Genomic DNA, 18,180 nt, shown 5'->3' on the forward strand with positions numbered 1-18,180 from the left:
GAAGAAGAACAAGTGCATAAACCCCAAATATACATAAATAAATAAATAACGAGCTACGGTGCAGCAGAAAAGATAGAAAAAACAACTCCCCCGCACAACACAAGTCAAAACCCAACACACACACACACGTGAACGTACAAAGAAGTGCTGTGTCGCAGAATTAGAGCGGTTAAACGATGTAAAACCACTTTCATCACTTCAATGGGTTCTTGAAGACGATTGGGTGGCCCCACACTGCGACCCCGATCTCAATGCAGGCGGTGAGGTGCTCCACCGCGGTGGAGCTCCCGTCAGCCTCATACACCCTTACGAGCTCCTCCGAAAAGACATCGGAAAAATGCTGCATGTAGTCGTCCCTTGCGTGTTGAACGGCTACGCTGTCAATAGTCTCCGACATTTACTGGAACACCTACGTCAACCCAAGGGACTAGAAGAAGAAAAAAACAGTGGGATGAGCAAACAATGAAAACAAGGACAAAACTAAAGGCATCCCTCCATGCAAAGAGGTATCTCGCACACAAACGCCACACACAGACCACCAGAGGAATAAAGAAAGATACATCAGTCACTGCTGCACTGACAAACAATTAATAGACTCACTCACGTTTCGACATGAATAACCCCCCGCAGAGAGATGGAGTTCTCCAGACGCAGCTTCAGAAAGTTGTGAAACTTTGATCGACTTCGCTTCACCACTGCGCCACTCCTTAGGTGCTGGAGTTCGTCGTTGTGACGTCCCCACCCCATAAAAAGATCAAACATCTTTCCCGCATACGAGGATTTTACGTGTGCTGTGTGACACACGGTCACATGCAACGGCACAGCGTCAGATGAATCAAGCTGCTTCTCGTAGCACCGTCCATCTATCACAACCACGACGCCCAAACAAATGGCAAAACGATCAAACAAAACAGAGGTAAGTGTCACCTCGGCAATGCTGCCAGCCATGAAAATCGCTGAGGATGCCTCCACATAGGAAGCATCATAGGCAATTGTCACATGTGGGGTCGCAGAGCGGCAATCAAAACGCTCGGAGAGCGCGCGACGCCAGGCATCAACAGGAAGTGCCTTGCCCTCTTCGCATCCATCAAATAGCCAGCCATGAATCCAACGTGTGTGTCCATTTTCAATGATTGAGTTGCGTCTTCTCGTCCCCATTCCAAGCGCACGTTTACACCTTTCCCACCAGCTGAGGATCGAGCAGTCCGTGACTGCCGCGGTCATGATGGCCTCCGATACAATTTGAAACAACTCATCCCAAGACATCTCCAGTCGCACTAAAATAGCGTTTGGCGCTTTTACGCGTTTGGCGTTCTTCACAGGCAGTGTGAAGGCCCCTTCGCCAACGGATCCAACAATGGACTCAAGAAGAACAGCCCGCAGTGTCATCAATTTTTCTTCAGCTCCCCGGTAATCGTAGATAACAGACTGACGCCGTGTCTCCATGTTGTACAGAGAGAAGATGTATCGGACCATGTCCTCCGCTGAGGTGGTTGCGGTATCCAACCACACACATGGCTCGTCTTCCAAAGGCGCAACAAACACCTTTTTTACCATGTAAAGCGCGGCCTGGGCTTCTTCAGCGTTGTGAAGCACGTCATGCTTCTCCCGTTTCGCAAGGCGTCGCAAAAGCTCGGAGTGATCTGCGCAGGTCACATAAATCAGACGAAAACTTTCAAGTTTTTTGGGCAAAATCGCGCGCCATACACGCCGCGTTTCAGCCTTGGCATGGCAAGCATCCATAATAAGAAGACCAGGACCATCTTGCAGAAGCGAAAGCGACACGGCCCAGTTCACCGCTGCTAACAGTGCACGGTGCACCATTGCCTTTAGTTTTCTCCTCTTGTGTTTGCTGGAAGAGTCATCGATGCCCTCACGTGCGGCAACCTCCTTGGCAACTTGATCCCTACTGAGGTTGATTACGTATCGGAAGGGCGACCCACCACGTCCCGCCATCGCTACAAGGGTCTGAGTCAGAGTGGTCTTACCAGCCCCTGGAATACCACACAGCATAATAACGTTCAACGGCGCGTGTCGCCCTACACGTACCTCTCCTTCTGTAAACTCCACAAGCCTTTCAAAGGCTCGTCCAATGCTCATATGGCCTTCACGAAGCCTCGCCCTTCTGTGCGAGGAGACGTAGGTCTCAAATTGTGAAGCAATTTTACATACCCCAAGTTCAAGCACGGCCTCACTAAAACACTTATACCCACCAATGTGCTCTGACCACGCAGCAAGGACCTCATGAAACAGTTTTGGACTCTCCATGGATTCCTCTGAGGCAATGGAGCGCAGAGAGCGCAGAACGCGGTACCTTACCGTCTTTGCCTTCAGGCGAAGCGGAGCCACAGTAAACGGCTCCTCAAGCACAATCCATGATGCGATTCGGGTTACAGGCAGTTCAACAAGTACAACATATCCCTCGGCAAGCGGCATTCCATCTGGGCCCTTTCCCAACCATTTTTCTCTCTGTTGTAGCCACAGGTGCAGCTCTCCACAATCCCTGGCACGCCAACTAGGCACTACCGGTAATCCCCACCGCTCGGCCAGTACTTGCACCTTCTCAACAGGCATCGCAATCTCCCGAAGATCGTTCCGCTTATGAATCGAGAAAATAACCATCATGTTGTCATATTCACTTCGTTCCAGTACAGGGTGGCCCAGATCGTCATTGAGAGAGATACATTCGCAGCTAACCGCAGCTTCCGTCAAGAAGAGGTCAGCAGCAAGAGATTTTTGTTGCGCGACAGACAACGAGCGGTTCAACACGCCCAAAGCCAAATCAACATGGGAGCCTTCCACAACATGTTTTGTGGAAACACCGACAGACTCACCGTCCAAGGAAAACAAGGTGACTGTAAAGCCGGCCATCTTTCGCTGCAACCAGACAGGACCCAGCTCCCATAGTTGGTCCTTGCTAAGCTCTTTGGTTTCAACATCCTCAAAATCGAAAAACTTATCCACACCACGGACCATAACTTTGCTGACTTCCGCATCTAGAAGAAGTGTGCGTGCTCCAGTGGGGAGACACTTCACATCCCCCTGGTGTGACTCCTTCACGTCAAAAGAGGTAAAGGCCCCGGTGCGGAACAGACGCGCTTTTCCGGTACCAGCATACTCCACCAAGTCTTCTACCTTCGCATCAGTCCACGCCCTGGTAAAGAGGCATCTATCAAGCAAAGCCTCCATTCAGAAAGGAATGTGTACGCAGAGACTATTCCATGTGCACATGTGCACACAAATAATAATACCCGAGAGTGGGAAAAAAAAGAAGACAAATATATATACATATAAAAACAACAACAAATAAATCAAAGTAGAGCATAAAGGGACAATCACAAAACAAACAAACAAGAAAAAAAAACACACGCAACCAATCTCAGTCCAGACATTCATTGCATCCAAGCTCAAACAGGCATTCAAGTGTGTATGCAGAATACGTCCTGTCTATCGTAATACAACTCACTGGATGAATTTCACACCACAACCACAGGAGGAACCACCACCTCTGCCTTCAACGGTACTGGGACACTTGTAACAGGGACATTATGACCCCCCTTGGCCTTACCGCCCATGACTCCTCGCCTACCGCGGGTTCCTGCGGTCAATCCTTGTATAATTTCCATAACGTCGTCAGCAACAATCTCCTTCAGGTGTGGAGTTGAGTCATCCTTTGCACCACAGTGAAGAAGAAGAACAACATTATCAAGATGGCCCGCGACAGCGGCAAATTGAAGAGGGGTAGCTTTACGGCCAAGGCCTAAAAGAAGCTTCTCACCACACTTCTTAATACCATATTGTCGCCTGTTATAAAGCACAAAACCTTTTGCGTTGATGGCATCCACATCAAAGGACTCTATAAAACTGTGCAGCACCTTCGCAGTCCCCATGTAGGCTACGGTCCAAATGTTCTTTGGGGAAAAGACACCTTCGTCCGACGACAAGGCATGCTCCGCCGCAATGGTAGTAGATCGTAATACTTCCCGTCCTTGGGGTGCAGAAAGGAGCACAGGGGGCGTCTCCAAATGCAAGTACTCTCCAGCAAGTTTCAGTTGTCCTTTCATGTGTGCTAGCGTGGCTCGTTTCAGTGAAATAGCACGCTGACAGACCCCACTCGAGCCAACACGACGCTGCGTTTTTCTTGGTAAGGGCATCTGCTCATAGCGCGCTCCGCCAAACACAACGTACGGAGGGGGCAGCTGCTGAGGCAGAGCGGAGAGGCTCTCTGTGATCGGCACGCAAACAGGGGCAGCAAAGGCACTGAAGCTTTGAACTTCATCAAATGGTGCAACACACTTCGTTTGCGGTTTTTCACAAAATGGCGGATACACCACAAAAGACGGTTGGTCCATCACCGCAGTTTTCTCCTCTAATACATTCATTGGTTCCGGCTGCGAGCCAACACCCACGCCTTGTACACCCACTTTGGGAGGAGCCTCCGCGGGAAGCGGCACGGTGCGTGCCGGCCGCTCCGCCTCCTGACGCGTCACATGCGGCAGTGGAACCAAGAGAGGCGTTGACACCACTGGCTGCCGCGGGCTCACCACCGATGGGACTGACAGTGCAGTTACTAGGGGAACGGAGTACGACGTCGTCGAGGTCTGCGATGGTATTGGTGGGGGAAGAGGTACCGTCAACAACGGTGGTTGCACAGCAGCCAAAGGAGCCGCCACTGCCTCGCGATTCATCTTTGCTACCGGGACAGAAAGAATGTCAATTAATAAATATGACGAGAGAGATAGATAGATAAATAACAATAATAATACGATGGCAGGATGGCGATGAATTACTTACTCAAACATCGAGCCTGCAAAGGAACAAGTGCGTCGTTTATTTCAAAGCACATAATCAGTAGGGCTTGTTGAAATCACAGATATCACCCTTTTCCTCCTCCACGCCCAAGCCAAAGAATATGCTCATACTCGCCTTTCGTTACAGGCTGTACGCTTAGCCTAGTCCTAGAAAAGAGTTGCATTTCACGGAGTTCTTTCTCGCCCTTTAGACGTTCCAGCGACAGCAATGCGGGAAACTTTTCCCCAAACTTGATGTCAACCATTTCCCAGGGGTTCTTTTCTTTGGTCGCCTTTGCATCGTGGTATGGAGACGCCGGGTCCAACGCTGTGTGGTCGGGATACGCCGTCCTCACCACAGTGGCGAGGCCCACCACTCCGGGCGGCTTTGCATTGCTGTGATAAAATAAGACGCGGTCTCCAACGTTCATTGCCTTCATGTTGTTCCGCGCCGCGTAGTTGCGCACGCCATCCCACGGAGAACGTCCGCTCGCTTTGAGGTCATCAATCGAAAACTTGTCCGGCTCAGACTTCATTAGCCAATGCTGCACCGCCTCGGGCGATCTCACCCGTTTGCGGCTCATGTTGCACAGGCCGCCACGTCAGCTGCGCTGCCGGAGTTGTAACGCAAAAATTGCCTGCAATAAAAACAGCCACAAACCAAATTCATACAAGGAAAAGGAACGGTGAGAAAAAATAAACGAAGTAACCGAGCAACAGAAGATGAAAGGACTCACACAACAACCAAAACAGAAACGTATCACACTTGTTTACAACCCGCCCTAAATACAGTCGTTAAAACACATTTTGTATATATATATATATAGAGAGAGAGAGAAATTAAAAAAAAAAGAGTGACGAAAACGAGAGGCAAACGGAGACCACATACAATGATATTGTACTTACAACAACAAAAACAATGGGCATGTGAGAACCATCATCTATGAACAATACAGTTTGCTGAGTTCTTCGGTCTCCCGTGCAGACGTCGACGTCCGCCGGTTGGGCCCCGATAGGTGAAACACCGAAGAAACTTCTACAGAGGGTGCCTCACGCAATGCGTTGATGCGGCGGACCCTCAAGTCTTCCTCCTGCATCAAAATGCACTTCTTTAGCGAGAATAGACATACGTCCAAATCTTCTGTGGCCGCAGAGAGCCCAATATGAACATTCGCAATAAATTCCCCAAGCGATAGCAAACATTTTAGCGAGCTTCGTGCCTCTGGCTTGAGTAGAAGCATAAGGTCCCTCAGCTTGTGATGAAACCGACGAATAGTAAGCGGGATGCTAAAGTCACGAAGCATACATTCAATATCCTCCTCTGACACATTACCGGATCCCCATAAAAGTCGCTGCACCATGATGAGAACGCGCAGTATTCGCCTATTTTCTTGTAGAAGGGTTCGATCCTCTGTGATGGCCAGAATAAGATCATGCGTGTACCCCTCCTCATTCCCGCGGCGGTTGGCTGTGCTCAAGAAGATCGCACGCTTTGTGCGGTAAAACTGATCCAGTGTACGAGTAACGTTGGTGCCGCTGTACTGCTTCCTGCATCCCAGTTCCAGCTTGCGCCGTTGAATTTCGTGCGTGAGAGCCGCCACAGCTTTCCGCGCATCACAGACAGCCTCCTCAATCTTGTCTGCCTCAATTGTGAGGCCACCCACAATAAAGCTCATAAACTCCACCAGCAACTTAATGGGCTGCAGCGATTTATGAGCTCCGACGTCCAGTTGCCTCATGAGAGCCTGTAGTTTGGATTCTTTACCACTCAAAAAGTTGATAATCCCCATGGAGTGGGGATCAAGAAGGCCCTGCCGTGGGGTCGTGAGGCATGCGCCCAGCAGCATCCGCTCTACCTTCCTCACACTGGCGTATTGCTCCTTCGTCACGGTGCGGCTCATGATGGCGAGCACCCACGACCGCGGGAGAAAATGACCCGCCTATTATTATTATTATCGCTTGCCATGGCGGAACAGGACCAACTCAAAGGAGATGAGAGGAGGAGAAGTGATGGAACCAAGAGACGAACAAGAGCAAAGCCCGGCTACCAGGCAGAAAAAGCATAGACTAAAAAATTGAAACAGTCGACAAGAAAAACAAATATGAAGTAATTTTGCAGCAATACAGCTCCACAGAATATATATATATATATATATTGGCAATCACACTTCTCCTTTTCCTTCTTCTGCATCCCCAGCATCCGAGCTTTCAAGATGAATAGGGCTAACTGGACGGAACGAGGTAAACTCCAATCGTTTGTTCTGCGGCACGCGCTCAAGGTGTAGCCCCTGCGGAGGCTTTGGCGTCACCTTCTGATCTGCACTGAAGGAGACGTCCGCGTCATCCTCCAGTAGACTTCGCGTCGGCTGCGGCGGCGCCTGCGGTTTCACAGGCCGAGGAAGTGTTTGCCTTTGCTGGTGTGCGGCGGAAGCTTTTCCCGAGCGACCAGCCTGTTCGTTTACTTCTTTTTTGTGGCGAAGAAAGGCAACCACACGCCGCTGCGTCGCACACTTGAGCTGTGAAGGGACAATGTGCCGTCGCACAGCGGAAGTTCCCTGCCCCTCACCCTCGTAGCGGCACACTATGTCCCACAGCTGCCGGGCCTGCGCATGCGTTACACCCTTGCCAAGTGTTATGATCTCTCTTGCATCTGGTGGCGCGACGGCAAGCTCTGTCACGAAGAGATCCTCCATCACCACCTCCAGGCGCCGCCCTAACGTTGCCACTGGAGAAGCATCACCATTGTACGCGTAGCAGTTGTCCATCACAAGCCTCATATCACGCACAAACTCCATCTTGTTGGCGTACTCGTAATTGTCAAGACGCCGAGAAATGAGTTTCCACCACATTGGACGCGAAATCATCAGCACGTACTCCGGTAATACAGCAGGATTAGAGGCGAATATGCCGTTTTCATCGTGCTTCATCACGGCACGGAGGACACTGCGGCACTGACGGTAAAACGAGGCATCCAAATGGCGGTGCACTTCTTCTCGTTTGACGCGAATTCTGTTTTTTAGTCTCTCCACACGGGAGATAATATCGGTCATCCCACCCTTTTTTTTTTTTGCTTCCCACCCTTATGACGCCAGCGGCATGGGGGTGAGGAGGAGAGTGAAGAGGCACATGAACAGACACACATTGGCAGCCTCCCAATTGTTTTCTTTCTGTCCAAGTTAATATCCCGCGATAGGAGGAGACAGAGATAAACAACCACAGTTTGCAAAAGAAGTCTCTCCATATTCACCAGTAGCGCCTCACTCACGCCACTCATGCACCACGCACCCACGCACGCTCCTTCACTCTGCTGCAGAGATTATACGAACAAGATAAGTGATAGAACAATCAATATCGGCACGCACATACGCATGGCAACAGACATGGTCCACAAATCAAACCACGACTTCACGTGGCCATCGTCTACAAGTCGCGGCTGCGTCTTAGATCCGGGCTGCCAGTGGTTTGGGTAGAGGTAGTGATCGGCGTACCAAACATTGCCGTCCACGTGGTGTCCCTTCTCACATCTGACATCACAGTAGCCAGCGAACTCACCCAAAAAGCGCCGGGCCCCCTCCAGGCGAGCGACGCAGCTTCGCCTTCCACGCGCCTCCACGGCGTGCCAACCCGGCATGAGCTGTGGTATCGTTCCCTAAGATGCGAGCAATACAACAGCAGCAAATAAACCACATAAATCAGGCAAAGTAAAAAAAAAAAAAGGAAAAGATAAAAATAAAAGAAAAAAACGTGAGGCAAATAAGTCACCACAATATTCTTCTGCACAATATTCTGCTGCGCCTATGCATTTATCCAGGCACACGCACATACATACACGGACACACATGCCCACAGCCACAACAAATATGCATTGTCCGCTCTTACCTTAACTCTAAATACCCCCTCTTCAAATCAAGATAACCTCAAATGGCCCCAAACTCTTCCTCTCCTCGCGGTCCTTCCTTCCCATTCCAATTGCTCATATTTTATTTCCTTCTTCTTCCCTTATTCTCTATTTCTCGCTCCTTCTTACAAGGGCGCTAGAAACCAGGCCTGGAAGTTAACCGACCGGCGGCGAGGTGGCACTGCTCCAATATTTGCTCCGCCGAAGTTAGCGCCCGACGGCTGCACTCATCCCCACGAAAATACGCACATCTATTAATGCCTTCACGAACTGTGTTGAGAGCATTTCTCAAGAAGTGCAACTGCACAGACCTAAGATGTGGGGCGAACACCGCATGATGAAGGGCGACAGCCAGTGAATGCACCAGAAACGCATCTGTCACTCCGGATCGATCAAATACCTCGCAAGGAAGCCCAACTGCATCTTTCTTTTCAACAATTGATGCCAGCGTAAAAAAAACAATGTTGTGTTCTACCCCACAGTCCGTAAGGATGTCAACAGTCAGCGTGGATCCCTCAGGTGACTGATGAAACGCATGGGCCTCAAGCATTTTGGCTACGTGGCTCAACGGAAAAGCAATCAAATGTCGGCATTTACCAATAATTCGTCGTGCTGTTTCTTCAACAGTGGTGTTTCTTCGTTGAAATGCCTGCTCAATACAAGCTGCGTAGAGCGATGCGTCAGTGACATTCGAAGCACTCAAGACGTCCAGTTGCACTTCCGCCCCACCAAATGCGCAGAACAAACCCGCAACCTCAAGAAGTTGACTGATGGAGAGCGCAAAATTATCCACAAGCTCCAACTGCTCCAATGCGATTTGTCTCTCCGTAAGCAATGCCTGCCCACTCACAGAAACCTGTCGGTCCAACTGAGGAAGGCCACTATTAATAAACTCGCAAATGATCTTTGATAGCTGGAGTTGCGCCTCCATCAGCTTGACGCGCTCCTCCAGAAGCGCTAACTGATCGGAGTTGCACTCAGCAGCGCAGTCTCGTGCCTCAGACCAACACCGGAGACGGTAGGGAATGCGTTCCTCGCGTGAAATGTCTGCCAGTGGTGCCTGTGCCATCGCAGCGCAGACCTCAATAGCCTTCTTGAAATTTTTTTTCGTCCTTCGCAAGTAGTGTGCGTACTGTTCCCCAAGCGTTAGCGCATTGCGTTGAAGATACGCCTCAAGAAAGGGAGATTGTATCGTGGACAACGTCTCTTTCAGCATGGATGTAATGGTTGCGTCGTCACGTGGCACACACATCCAATCAAATAGAAAGCAATGCGCCATCTCATCTGAGGGTTCAACCTGCCAGATAGATCCCGAAGACAGTGGCCCTCCAAGGAGGTCGTCCACCACACTACGGTGCGTATTCCAGGTCTCCTCCAGTGTCCCAACCACCGCCGTCAGCAACTTCACCTTTTGCTGATACACTGCATTAAGCGTGGAGCTAAAGTTCTGACTTCTGTTACCGTTTCGTTCCGCAAGATAAATCTCAAACACTGAATTGCTTGGGTCCAATTGACTTGCAGCGTGAAGGAGGAGTCTGACAACGGCGTCCTCCTTTTTAAGTGCCTTAAGCTGTTGGCAGATACCTTGTAGAGCCCCGGAGGTCCATAACGATGCAGCCACGCGAGAGACAGAGGATTCCCACTCCGTCATTTTACTCTCTGAACACGCATGAAGGCTTTCATTGCTTGACGAAAGTATCTGATCAAGTTCAATCCTTGCACTGTACTCCTGAACATCAATGGAGCTGAAGAAGTATGGACACTCAAGTTGAAGCTGGGTTAATGGACCAATGCGGTCTGGCTGTGAAAATCCAACTGTGTGCTCACTGGACAATACCAATCTTCCGATATAACGTGCCAGTCGATGGGCGACACTTTGATCACACACAACTTGCGCAAAGCTGACTTTGCTGTCATCCAAAGAAAGTGGGATGTACCCTGTTTGTTTTGCAAACTTAATAGTCTGCAATACACGCTCACAGAGAAAGTGAGCGGAGTACAAGAAAGCAGACTGCAACATTTTAAGGTCATAGGAGGATACAGAAGAGCCATAAGGAGGAAATGTCAGCGTCACCTTGCTCTGATCCCAGCGAAATGGCACAGAGGGTTGAACCAGATTTTCAGACCACACATCCTTTTTCAAACTGTTCAGCAGACGCACCAACGATGAAAGCGCCACTTCAATGACAGCCAAATCCTGCAAAGGAAGGTTTCCCATCGTCATCTCCCAGACTTTGTAGAGTGCCCTTCCAATATACGCTGCAACCCCCAACGCAAAGGGCGACACCTGCACCACAATTTGTCTGCCGCCACTAGCGGAGGTTGGACCCTCATGCCAGCTGGGCATCATCGCATTACGAAGTATTTCACGGGCCAGACGTTGAGCTTCTTGTGAAGTCGTATTGATTAGTTGGGAGCCAACCTTCTCCATTGAAAGAGGTCCTTGTGACTTCCCATGAGACTTCTCCGTCTGCAACAGGGGAGAATTGGCGATGCCATTCTCAATATATGGGCCGTTTACAATAGCCGGTACGTTTGTGCACCCAACAGCAATCTGCACAAGCATGCAGCAGTAGTCAGAGGCATTATACACCGACGAAAACCGCTGAAGCAGGCTGTCACGAGTTTGATGGCCAGAGAATGAAAGTATCATATGAAGGGTGTCCACAGGACGCAGCTTCATAAAGGTCGAGATGCCATGACGGTGTGCAAAAACAAACTGCTTAGAAGAGCAAGACACCTGAGAACACAATTCGTTAGGGCTTACACTTTTTTTCACAGGAACCTCACCTATCGCGTCTACTCGGACCATACGTGACGATGAGGGCTCAAAGTGGGCAACGATATCGCGGCAATGATGATGTGGCGGTATGACTGCCTTGGGGGAGGTGGCCACAGTCACAGAATCTGAGGGGGCACTTTCGTCATCCTTTTCGGTGTGACAAAAAATGGCTATGCCATCCGAGGCAAAGCAAACACTGACCTCACGATTGGACGGAACGTAAGAAGGTAACCGATCCCGCAAAGTGAGGTTCCCTTCAATACGGTCCCACATGCCTTCTTGACAGATATATCGGTGCTGCTCCCCATTGGATGCAATGACGACAACGGAACAATTTTCCTCGTACGGTGAAACACAAAATATCTTTACAAGACGCTCCGCACCATCCATTGAGGACTCTGAGTGACGGTAGCGATCCAAGGAGCTCCGGGTGTACTTTATTGTGGAGAGAAACTTAAGCCCATCGTCTGTTATCCTCCACATTGCTATTGTGCTCTCGGCATCCAAGGTAAACAGTAGCTTGCGCTTCGCCTCCAGGGCAACATCAAGCAACGCAGGTCTTTCTTTCCCCCATGCTTGCTTAAAAGTGCTCATGAGTGAACTAACAGTACTCAAAATTGGAATGCCAGCGAACATGATAGAATAATTTATAAGCCTAACTCTCGGAAACAATTGGGTGCTTTCCTTCGTATACATCAGCTCGTAGAGACACCCGTCTGCTCCAGCGGTAAAGATACGCCCCACATCATTCAATCCAACAAACTTGATGACCAGAGTGGGAGCTAATGCAGAGAAACCCAGGTTTACCACACATAGTTCGGCACTTTTTGCGGGTTCATCCCCCACTACACATAGCCCCAGAAGATGAATTGTTTTCGGAGTGGCTACAGGGAACACAAGTGTAATGTGAGGCTGAAAAACAGCCGTGGCGGGCGTAACCGGATTACCCACAGCCACGATAAGTTCTGGTATCTCATCGTACACTAAAAAATCCCTTCCCGTACCGTAATTCCACACGAGAAGCTTATTGTCCACAGTTATCCACGCCCTGGAGAGCTCCGGAAAGAGACCAACGATGGAGTTTGCCTTGAATGTTTTCCAAACCGCCTTGACTGGTTCAGGCCATGCGACACCCACCAGTGGAATAAAATCTGGAAGCGTGGATGAGGTGTCAAATGTCGTCAAAGCAAGTGGGTGAGATGTTGCATGGCCGGACGCCGATGGGTTTGAATATCGGCCCACCGCTCCAGAACGAACTTCGGCGTTGATTGTGTCTTCCACAGCCTTCTTGACGGCGTCCTCAATTTTAATCACCATGTTTCCTTGTGGCTCCATTTCCTCCTGGATAGCTACTATAATATGCAGGGTGCCGCGCAAAAACACAAGAGCAAAGTGTAATAATAATAATAATAATAAAAGAGAAGCGTGACATAAAACCTAAAAAAAAAAACCGACAAACTGACAATCAGGCAGAAACGACCCGCCCTCGCATAGCACAAAAATACAGACCTGGCCTTTTCTACTCTCTCCCCCCGACACAAACGCACTTGTCTTTTGTTGTTGTTGTTGTTTTCAAACTTGGAATTTACAACCGCCTTTCTGAATGGGCTGTTCTCAACAAACACGAATCCGAATCCGAATCCGAATCCGAATCCGAGGCAAGCATGCGAAACCGCTGAATATGAAGACAAAGGTCATCTTCATGGGAGTTTGCAAGACCGCCAATAACATTCAAGTTTTCCAGAACCGCGGTGTTTCCGGCTGACGAGGGATGACGTTTGGGAATGGGTGGTGGAGATGTGCGAGAGCAACTACGCCTTGGTAGTCGTGAAGGCGGCGAAGGTCGGCTACGTGACACTGACCAAGATGTCGCGCGTAATTCTTCAAGTGTGTTACAACTCGCCTCCATGTGCTCTTCCTGTCTTAGTGCAGGGAAATCACTCACAGAACGGCTGCTGGACCTTTTCTCAAGAGGCTTGCCCTGCAAAACATTCTCCACTGGTGAAACCTTTGTATCTGAGCTCATCTGCACGCTTCGAATCCCTGGAGATGGCAAATCCCCAGGCGGCAACTCCACCTCTGGGAGAGATCTCCGCTCCGAGGAAAGAGACATCACGGTCCCAATGAATTCCTGGGGTGAATTATTTTCCCCGTGAGGCTCATTCTTTTCGTTGAGGAAACTGATAGGTATACCACTATTCTCTGTATTTTCCAGACCCAGTTGGGTGGTTGTGACTTTCCTTAGCATGGCGTCACCTTCAACCCGGTCCCTTAGATGTAGCGGCGGAACGGGTATTCCACGCCGCAAGTACAACAATTTGTACACACACCACAGGGACAGGGTGTGCTCGAATAAAATTTCAAAAGCTGCACCATATGCCCCCTCCACACGCAGGGAACTCGGCGGGCAGTACTCAACCTTGATATTGCACAATGCTGACTCAGCCAATCGAACCCTTGACATGAAACTAAGTAGCACCAATGAGGAACCTTCAAACATGACAGAACCACGCGTCTGCCCGTTACTTCCATGGGGTGGCGAATCCATGGTATTTGTACGCAAATAAATGCCGTCAGTAAACAAAATGCTTCGCGCACAACCAAGTTCCGCACCAGTTATTCCCTCGACGTAACCCAGATCTACTGACTCTCTCCAACGCGCCTGCTGAACCTCCAGCTGCTCTCGAGCTTCGCTAAGTGAATTTTCAAGCTCCTTCACACGTTCAGAGAGGAATTCCAAGCTCCATGCGCTTGAGTCATTTCCCATGGACGTCTCGTTAAGGGCAGATGACAACAAAGTTTCAGTGCCTTTGTATTGCTTCAAAGCAAGTTCAATAGTATGAAATGAGCCCTGATGCTGTTGCAGGGCGCATTTACGGACCCTTTTACATTCGTCTATGATTTGGCGATATTCCTCTGGCGACCGTTCCCCTGGCTGCAATTTCCATCCATAACTAACTGCAAGGGCTGCAATAGGACCCAACTCCTGCGCCATTTCCCGCTCTTTTGTCGAAACAGCAACTCCATCAATGGTGGTGATGGAAAATCCAACGACTAATAGCGCCATGACGCGATACCATGGATGGGAAGCAATGGGGTTTCCATCGAGATCCACTACGGCAAGCAAAGGTTGTTTAGTGAGACCCATTAAACTTTTTATTTGGTTGTTTTGAAGCCTCAGTTCAACTAATTTCGGATGGGTGCCAAAGTGCTCAAAACTCCGCAGCGCATTGTTTCGCAGGTCGATAGTAACATACTCAACATCCGTCTCCTTAATGCCCCAAAAGCTTGAAATTCCGAGACCTTGAAGATCCAAGCAAGTTTGCTCCATCACCTGCAAGTGACGACGCCCCCCTCTTCATTCACTAGTACCAAAAAAAAAAAAAACAGCAAAAGAACAAACCAAAATGGTCACGAACAACACATTACACCGCCACTTTATGAAGTGGCAAAGAAGCAAAAATAATAATAATAATAATAAAATAAACAAGAAAACGCCGACAGAAAGGGCTCAACAACCATCCAAACAACGGAACCGCGGCAGCAACAACAATAGCTGGTGTGCTCCTTATATGTATAGCTTTTACGCTCATTTAAAAATATTGTACCTGAAATTTACTACTCGGAAGCTTTCCCACTCCTCTCGCCCACCCACATCTATCAGAGCTAGTACACGGCACCAGAAGTACGGGGGACGCATTGTAAGGACTCCTCTCATTTATTCATCGAGTGCACTTCGCAGGCCATCGCTTCATTTTTTTCTTTTTCTTTTTCCCCTTCTTCCCTTTTCCTTTCCTTTCTCTTGTTGTTGTTGTTTTCTTTTTCTTTTTTTTTCTTTTTTACTCCTCGTCTCTTGCCTGATCCGGACGGTTCTTGGGGCCACCAGCCTGCTTAGCGACGATGATCTGATTTACCTGAAGCACCGTTAACACCGCCTCGGTGGCCAGGTTAATCGCCCAGTACTTTGTGAGGTACGGTTCCACAATGCCTGCCTCTAGGGCATTGATTGTGGTACCGTCCTCCACACCGACACCCTGATGCACCTTGCCGGCATTGTGGTCAACCTCCAGCTGTGTGACAACATCTGTCCCATTGAAGCCACTAACTTCAGCCAGGGTTCGGGCGACAACTTCAAAGCTAGACGCAAATTTGCGAATGGCGTACTGGTCAAGACCAGGGCTTGCCTCAGCATAGCGTGTAAGGTGCTTCTGCAGTTCCATTTCCACAGCACCTGCCCCAGCTACAAGTCTCTTGTCCTTTGTAAGAGCCTTGAATACGTTTACACCATCGTCAAGGGCACGCTCAACATCGTCCAGAACATTCTTCGTGGCCCCTCGTACAACAATGGTTGATAATTTAGAGTCATCCTTGTCTTGAACAAACGAGACAATGTTCTTTCCACCCACGTCACTCACATCCACGTTGTCGCAGGAGCCGATGTCCTCCACAGTCGGTGCATCGAGCCGGGCGAGAACTCGAGCCCCTACAGCAGTGCAGAGACGTCGAAGCTCAAACTTGGAGGAAACCTTAACCGCCATGATGCCGTGGCGATTGAGAAAGTGCAGTGCGAGGTCGCCAAAGGTGGAGTTGGAAACAACGACATTCACACCTGTCTTGTAAATGTTTGTGATAATCCCTTCCATGACTTCTTCCTCCCTCTTGGAATAGGAAATAAGTCCTTCAGCTGACTCAATCAACGCCGTTCCCTTGGTCTCTGTCGACGTGACGTCAACCGCGCAGCCATACACGGCAATCTTGGCATGTTTCTGATGACGCACAGTACCCTCGGGACTGCGCGCAATCACAAACCCGCGGACATTCTTAGATGCCAGCACCGAATCACCGTCTAGCTTTGCCACCCGCACGTTGTCTACATTGAAAGACCGAACGTTAGAAGGGCATGCGTTGATGCAGGCTTCAACAACTAGGTCTGCCAAGAAATTCTCATAGCCGTATTGTTTTGAGGCAATGGCTGTGCGAATGGGGGCAAGTACTTGTTCCTTGAGGAGCACATCATCCACTGTACCGATCGCCAAGGTTTCAAGTATTTCCAGACTTTTGTTTCCTGCCTTTTTGTACCCTTCCACAATTTCGCTTGGATGAAGACCCATCCGCACGAGTGATTCTGCCTGTGAGAGTAGTTCCCCTGCGAGAGCAACAACAAAGTTCGTGCCGTCTCCCACCTCTTCCTGCATGGCTTGGGAAGCCTGCACCAGCAACTTTGCGGCGGGGTGCTCAACATCAACTTCCCGAAGGATGGTTGCGGCGTCGTGCGTCACAAAGAGTTTGTTGAGGTGGTTGACCACCATTTTGCACAATCCGTACGGACCCAAGGAGCTGCGCGTGATTTTTGCGAGCTCGCGACAAGCCTCGATGTTCTTGATGACAGGATCATCGAGGAAGGTGGACCCGTCCTTCAACATGGACGTCGGACCAGTTTGCATAAACGACATTTGCTTCTTTTAATTAAAGTGATATACCCAACAAAAAACAACGGTGTATTCTTCTAAAAGAAACCAAAGAAACAAACAGACAAGGAAAGAGCTGAGAGTCAAAAAAAAAAAAAAAAAAACAAGCACCAATCCAACGGCGCTCATGAAGAGATAAAGAGTAAAAGGATGCACAAAGGTGTTCTGATTTACACGCCTCACTTAGGTTATTTCTTGACCGGTAAGAAAATTACTTATTTGCATTCCTTCAGTTTCTTTGTTTTTGGCTCCTCACTGCAATCCCGTGGCATTTCACGTGGAATCTGAAACGTATGGGCAAAGATGGGAAGACCTGCACGCCGGCCTTCAGCATTTGTTCCAGCCACGCGAATGTGGAGTATATCCTGCGGAGTTATTGCCTGCACATGACTAGTCATCTGGGCAAGAAGCGACTGGAGGTTGTCATGGAGTTGTTCCAGTGAAAGGCCCGTGTGACCTATACTGCATGTTATGGCGCTGTTCCCGCGTCGTTGAAACACCACCGTTTTCACTGCCCTGAGTAATGTCTCCTTTAGCCCCCCGCGAAGCGGCATCCAAACCGGTGGCTTTTGGTGACCAAGAAATTCCCCCGTAAGCTGGAAAGGGTACTTCTTGACACCAATCAGAACAAAGTGGTCAAAGCTGTTGGCAAGGGCTCTCACAGTTACGGGGTCAACAAACTTCATGGCGAGTTTTTGTGTGTCAATGACCTTCTTCACGCGTTGCGCAACAGCATTGCCGTCCTCACTCAGGCGTAAAACCTTGTCCTTGTACTTGCGCTGAGGTGGAGGGGTAACCACGCATATCGTCCCTGGCAGCACCTCCTGCGGAAGTGTAAAATAAAGAGGAACGCGGTGAGCCGCAGGGGCCCGCAGAAAGGCCACTTCCACTTCCACACCCCGAAAATGCGTTTCAGGAGACGATGAGAAGAGGTTGCCTAGTACGTCCTTCTCTCTTGCAGAACCAGGATCACTGGAGAGGAAGCTACAGAGCTTCGTTAGGGCCTCCTTGCTTCTTGGAGTATCCATCATACTTCGTTTTTCCTTTATGCACGAAATCAATGCAGCAAAAGGGAAACACACAGCAAGGGGGAAAAAAAATATATTACGCATGAGTACCACTCCTAACTCTTTGTAGAACAAAAAAAAACATTAACAGTTCAAATATCATAATTTATTTCGCTTCTTTTACCTCTCCCTTCTATTGAGTATGATATATATATATATATATATATATATATAG

General features: G+C 49.3%; 10 protein-coding genes across 10 annotated transcripts, besides 13 other annotated features; all 10 read right to left on the reverse strand.

The window, feature by feature from the left end:
* The first annotated feature begins 93 nt into the window (after window positions 1-93).
* Window positions 94-127: a microsatellite.
* Window positions 128-600: 473 nt separating this feature from the next.
* TraAM80_02080 (uncharacterized protein) lies at window positions 601-3,189 on the reverse strand (the record flags this gene model as incomplete). Its single annotated transcript, XM_029379097.1, has 1 exon — window positions 601-3,189. The coding sequence occupies one exon, from the start codon at window positions 3,187-3,189 to the stop codon at window positions 601-603; it is 2,589 nt and encodes an 862-aa protein (XP_029241063.1).
* Window positions 3,190-3,263: 74 nt separating this feature from the next.
* Window positions 3,264-3,369: a sequence feature (A-rich).
* Window positions 3,370-3,476: 107 nt separating this feature from the next.
* Window positions 3,477-4,688, reverse strand: TraAM80_02081 (calphotin-like protein; the record flags this gene model as incomplete). The annotated part of the gene is made up of 1 exon (XM_029379098.1): window positions 3,477-4,688. The coding sequence occupies one exon, from the start codon at window positions 4,686-4,688 to the stop codon at window positions 3,477-3,479; it is 1,212 nt and encodes a 403-aa protein (XP_029241064.1).
* A 188-nt stretch (window positions 4,689-4,876) lies between these two features.
* On the reverse strand, window positions 4,877-5,374 carry TraAM80_02082 (thymocyte nuclear protein 1; the record flags this gene model as incomplete). The annotated part of the gene is made up of 1 exon (XM_029379099.1): window positions 4,877-5,374. One exon carries the CDS (start codon window positions 5,372-5,374, stop codon window positions 4,877-4,879), a length of 498 nt encoding a protein of 165 aa, XP_029241065.1.
* Window positions 5,375-5,731: 357 nt separating this feature from the next.
* Window positions 5,732-6,691, reverse strand: TraAM80_02083 (uncharacterized protein; the record flags this gene model as incomplete). Its single annotated transcript, XM_029379100.1, has 1 exon — window positions 5,732-6,691. One exon carries the CDS (start codon window positions 6,689-6,691, stop codon window positions 5,732-5,734), a length of 960 nt encoding a protein of 319 aa, XP_029241066.1.
* A 235-nt stretch (window positions 6,692-6,926) lies between these two features.
* Window positions 6,927-6,946: a microsatellite.
* Window positions 6,947-6,952: 6 nt separating this feature from the next.
* Window positions 6,953-7,840, reverse strand: TraAM80_02084 (DNA-binding protein; the record flags this gene model as incomplete). The annotated part of the gene is made up of 1 exon (XM_029379101.1): window positions 6,953-7,840. One exon carries the CDS (start codon window positions 7,838-7,840, stop codon window positions 6,953-6,955), a length of 888 nt encoding a protein of 295 aa, XP_029241067.1.
* A 208-nt stretch (window positions 7,841-8,048) lies between these two features.
* Window positions 8,049-8,085: a microsatellite.
* A 21-nt stretch (window positions 8,086-8,106) lies between these two features.
* On the reverse strand, window positions 8,107-8,421 carry TraAM80_02085 (uncharacterized protein; the record flags this gene model as incomplete). Its single annotated transcript, XM_029379102.1, has 1 exon — window positions 8,107-8,421. One exon carries the CDS (start codon window positions 8,419-8,421, stop codon window positions 8,107-8,109), a length of 315 nt encoding a protein of 104 aa, XP_029241068.1.
* A 72-nt stretch (window positions 8,422-8,493) lies between these two features.
* Window positions 8,494-8,533: a sequence feature (A-rich).
* Window positions 8,534-8,602: 69 nt separating this feature from the next.
* Window positions 8,603-8,647: a microsatellite.
* A 177-nt stretch (window positions 8,648-8,824) lies between these two features.
* TraAM80_02086 (putative nuclear pore complex protein (NUP155)) lies at window positions 8,825-12,805 on the reverse strand (the record flags this gene model as incomplete). Its single annotated transcript, XM_029379103.1, has 1 exon — window positions 8,825-12,805. The coding sequence occupies one exon, from the start codon at window positions 12,803-12,805 to the stop codon at window positions 8,825-8,827; it is 3,981 nt and encodes a 1,326-aa protein (XP_029241069.1).
* Window positions 12,806-12,865: 60 nt separating this feature from the next.
* Window positions 12,866-12,886: a microsatellite.
* A 131-nt stretch (window positions 12,887-13,017) lies between these two features.
* Window positions 13,018-13,041: a microsatellite.
* Window positions 13,042-13,055: 14 nt separating this feature from the next.
* TraAM80_02087 (uncharacterized protein) lies at window positions 13,056-14,801 on the reverse strand (the record flags this gene model as incomplete). Its single annotated transcript, XM_029379104.1, has 1 exon — window positions 13,056-14,801. One exon carries the CDS (start codon window positions 14,799-14,801, stop codon window positions 13,056-13,058), a length of 1,746 nt encoding a protein of 581 aa, XP_029241070.1.
* Window positions 14,802-14,843: 42 nt separating this feature from the next.
* Window positions 14,844-14,878: a sequence feature (A-rich).
* Window positions 14,879-14,928: 50 nt separating this feature from the next.
* Window positions 14,929-14,956: a microsatellite.
* A 353-nt stretch (window positions 14,957-15,309) lies between these two features.
* TraAM80_02088 (putative T-complex protein 1, theta subunit) lies at window positions 15,310-16,923 on the reverse strand (the record flags this gene model as incomplete). Its single annotated transcript, XM_029379105.1, has 1 exon — window positions 15,310-16,923. The coding sequence occupies one exon, from the start codon at window positions 16,921-16,923 to the stop codon at window positions 15,310-15,312; it is 1,614 nt and encodes a 537-aa protein (XP_029241071.1).
* Window positions 16,924-16,979: 56 nt separating this feature from the next.
* Window positions 16,980-17,023: a sequence feature (A-rich).
* Window positions 17,024-17,045: a microsatellite.
* Window positions 17,046-17,153: 108 nt separating this feature from the next.
* Window positions 17,154-17,969, reverse strand: TraAM80_02089 (ribosomal protein L1-like protein; the record flags this gene model as incomplete). The annotated part of the gene is made up of 1 exon (XM_029379106.1): window positions 17,154-17,969. One exon carries the CDS (start codon window positions 17,967-17,969, stop codon window positions 17,154-17,156), a length of 816 nt encoding a protein of 271 aa, XP_029241072.1.
* A 181-nt stretch (window positions 17,970-18,150) lies between these two features.
* Window positions 18,151-18,179: a microsatellite.
* Window position 18,180: the final 1 nt, after the last annotated feature.

The sequence above is a fragment of the Trypanosoma rangeli genome, assembly GCF_003719475.1.
Source record: "Trypanosoma rangeli strain AM80 chromosome Unknown Tra_15.4_contig_00045, whole genome shotgun sequence".
In the NCBI taxonomy this organism is placed as follows: Eukaryota; Euglenozoa; class Kinetoplastea; order Trypanosomatida; family Trypanosomatidae; genus Trypanosoma; species Trypanosoma rangeli.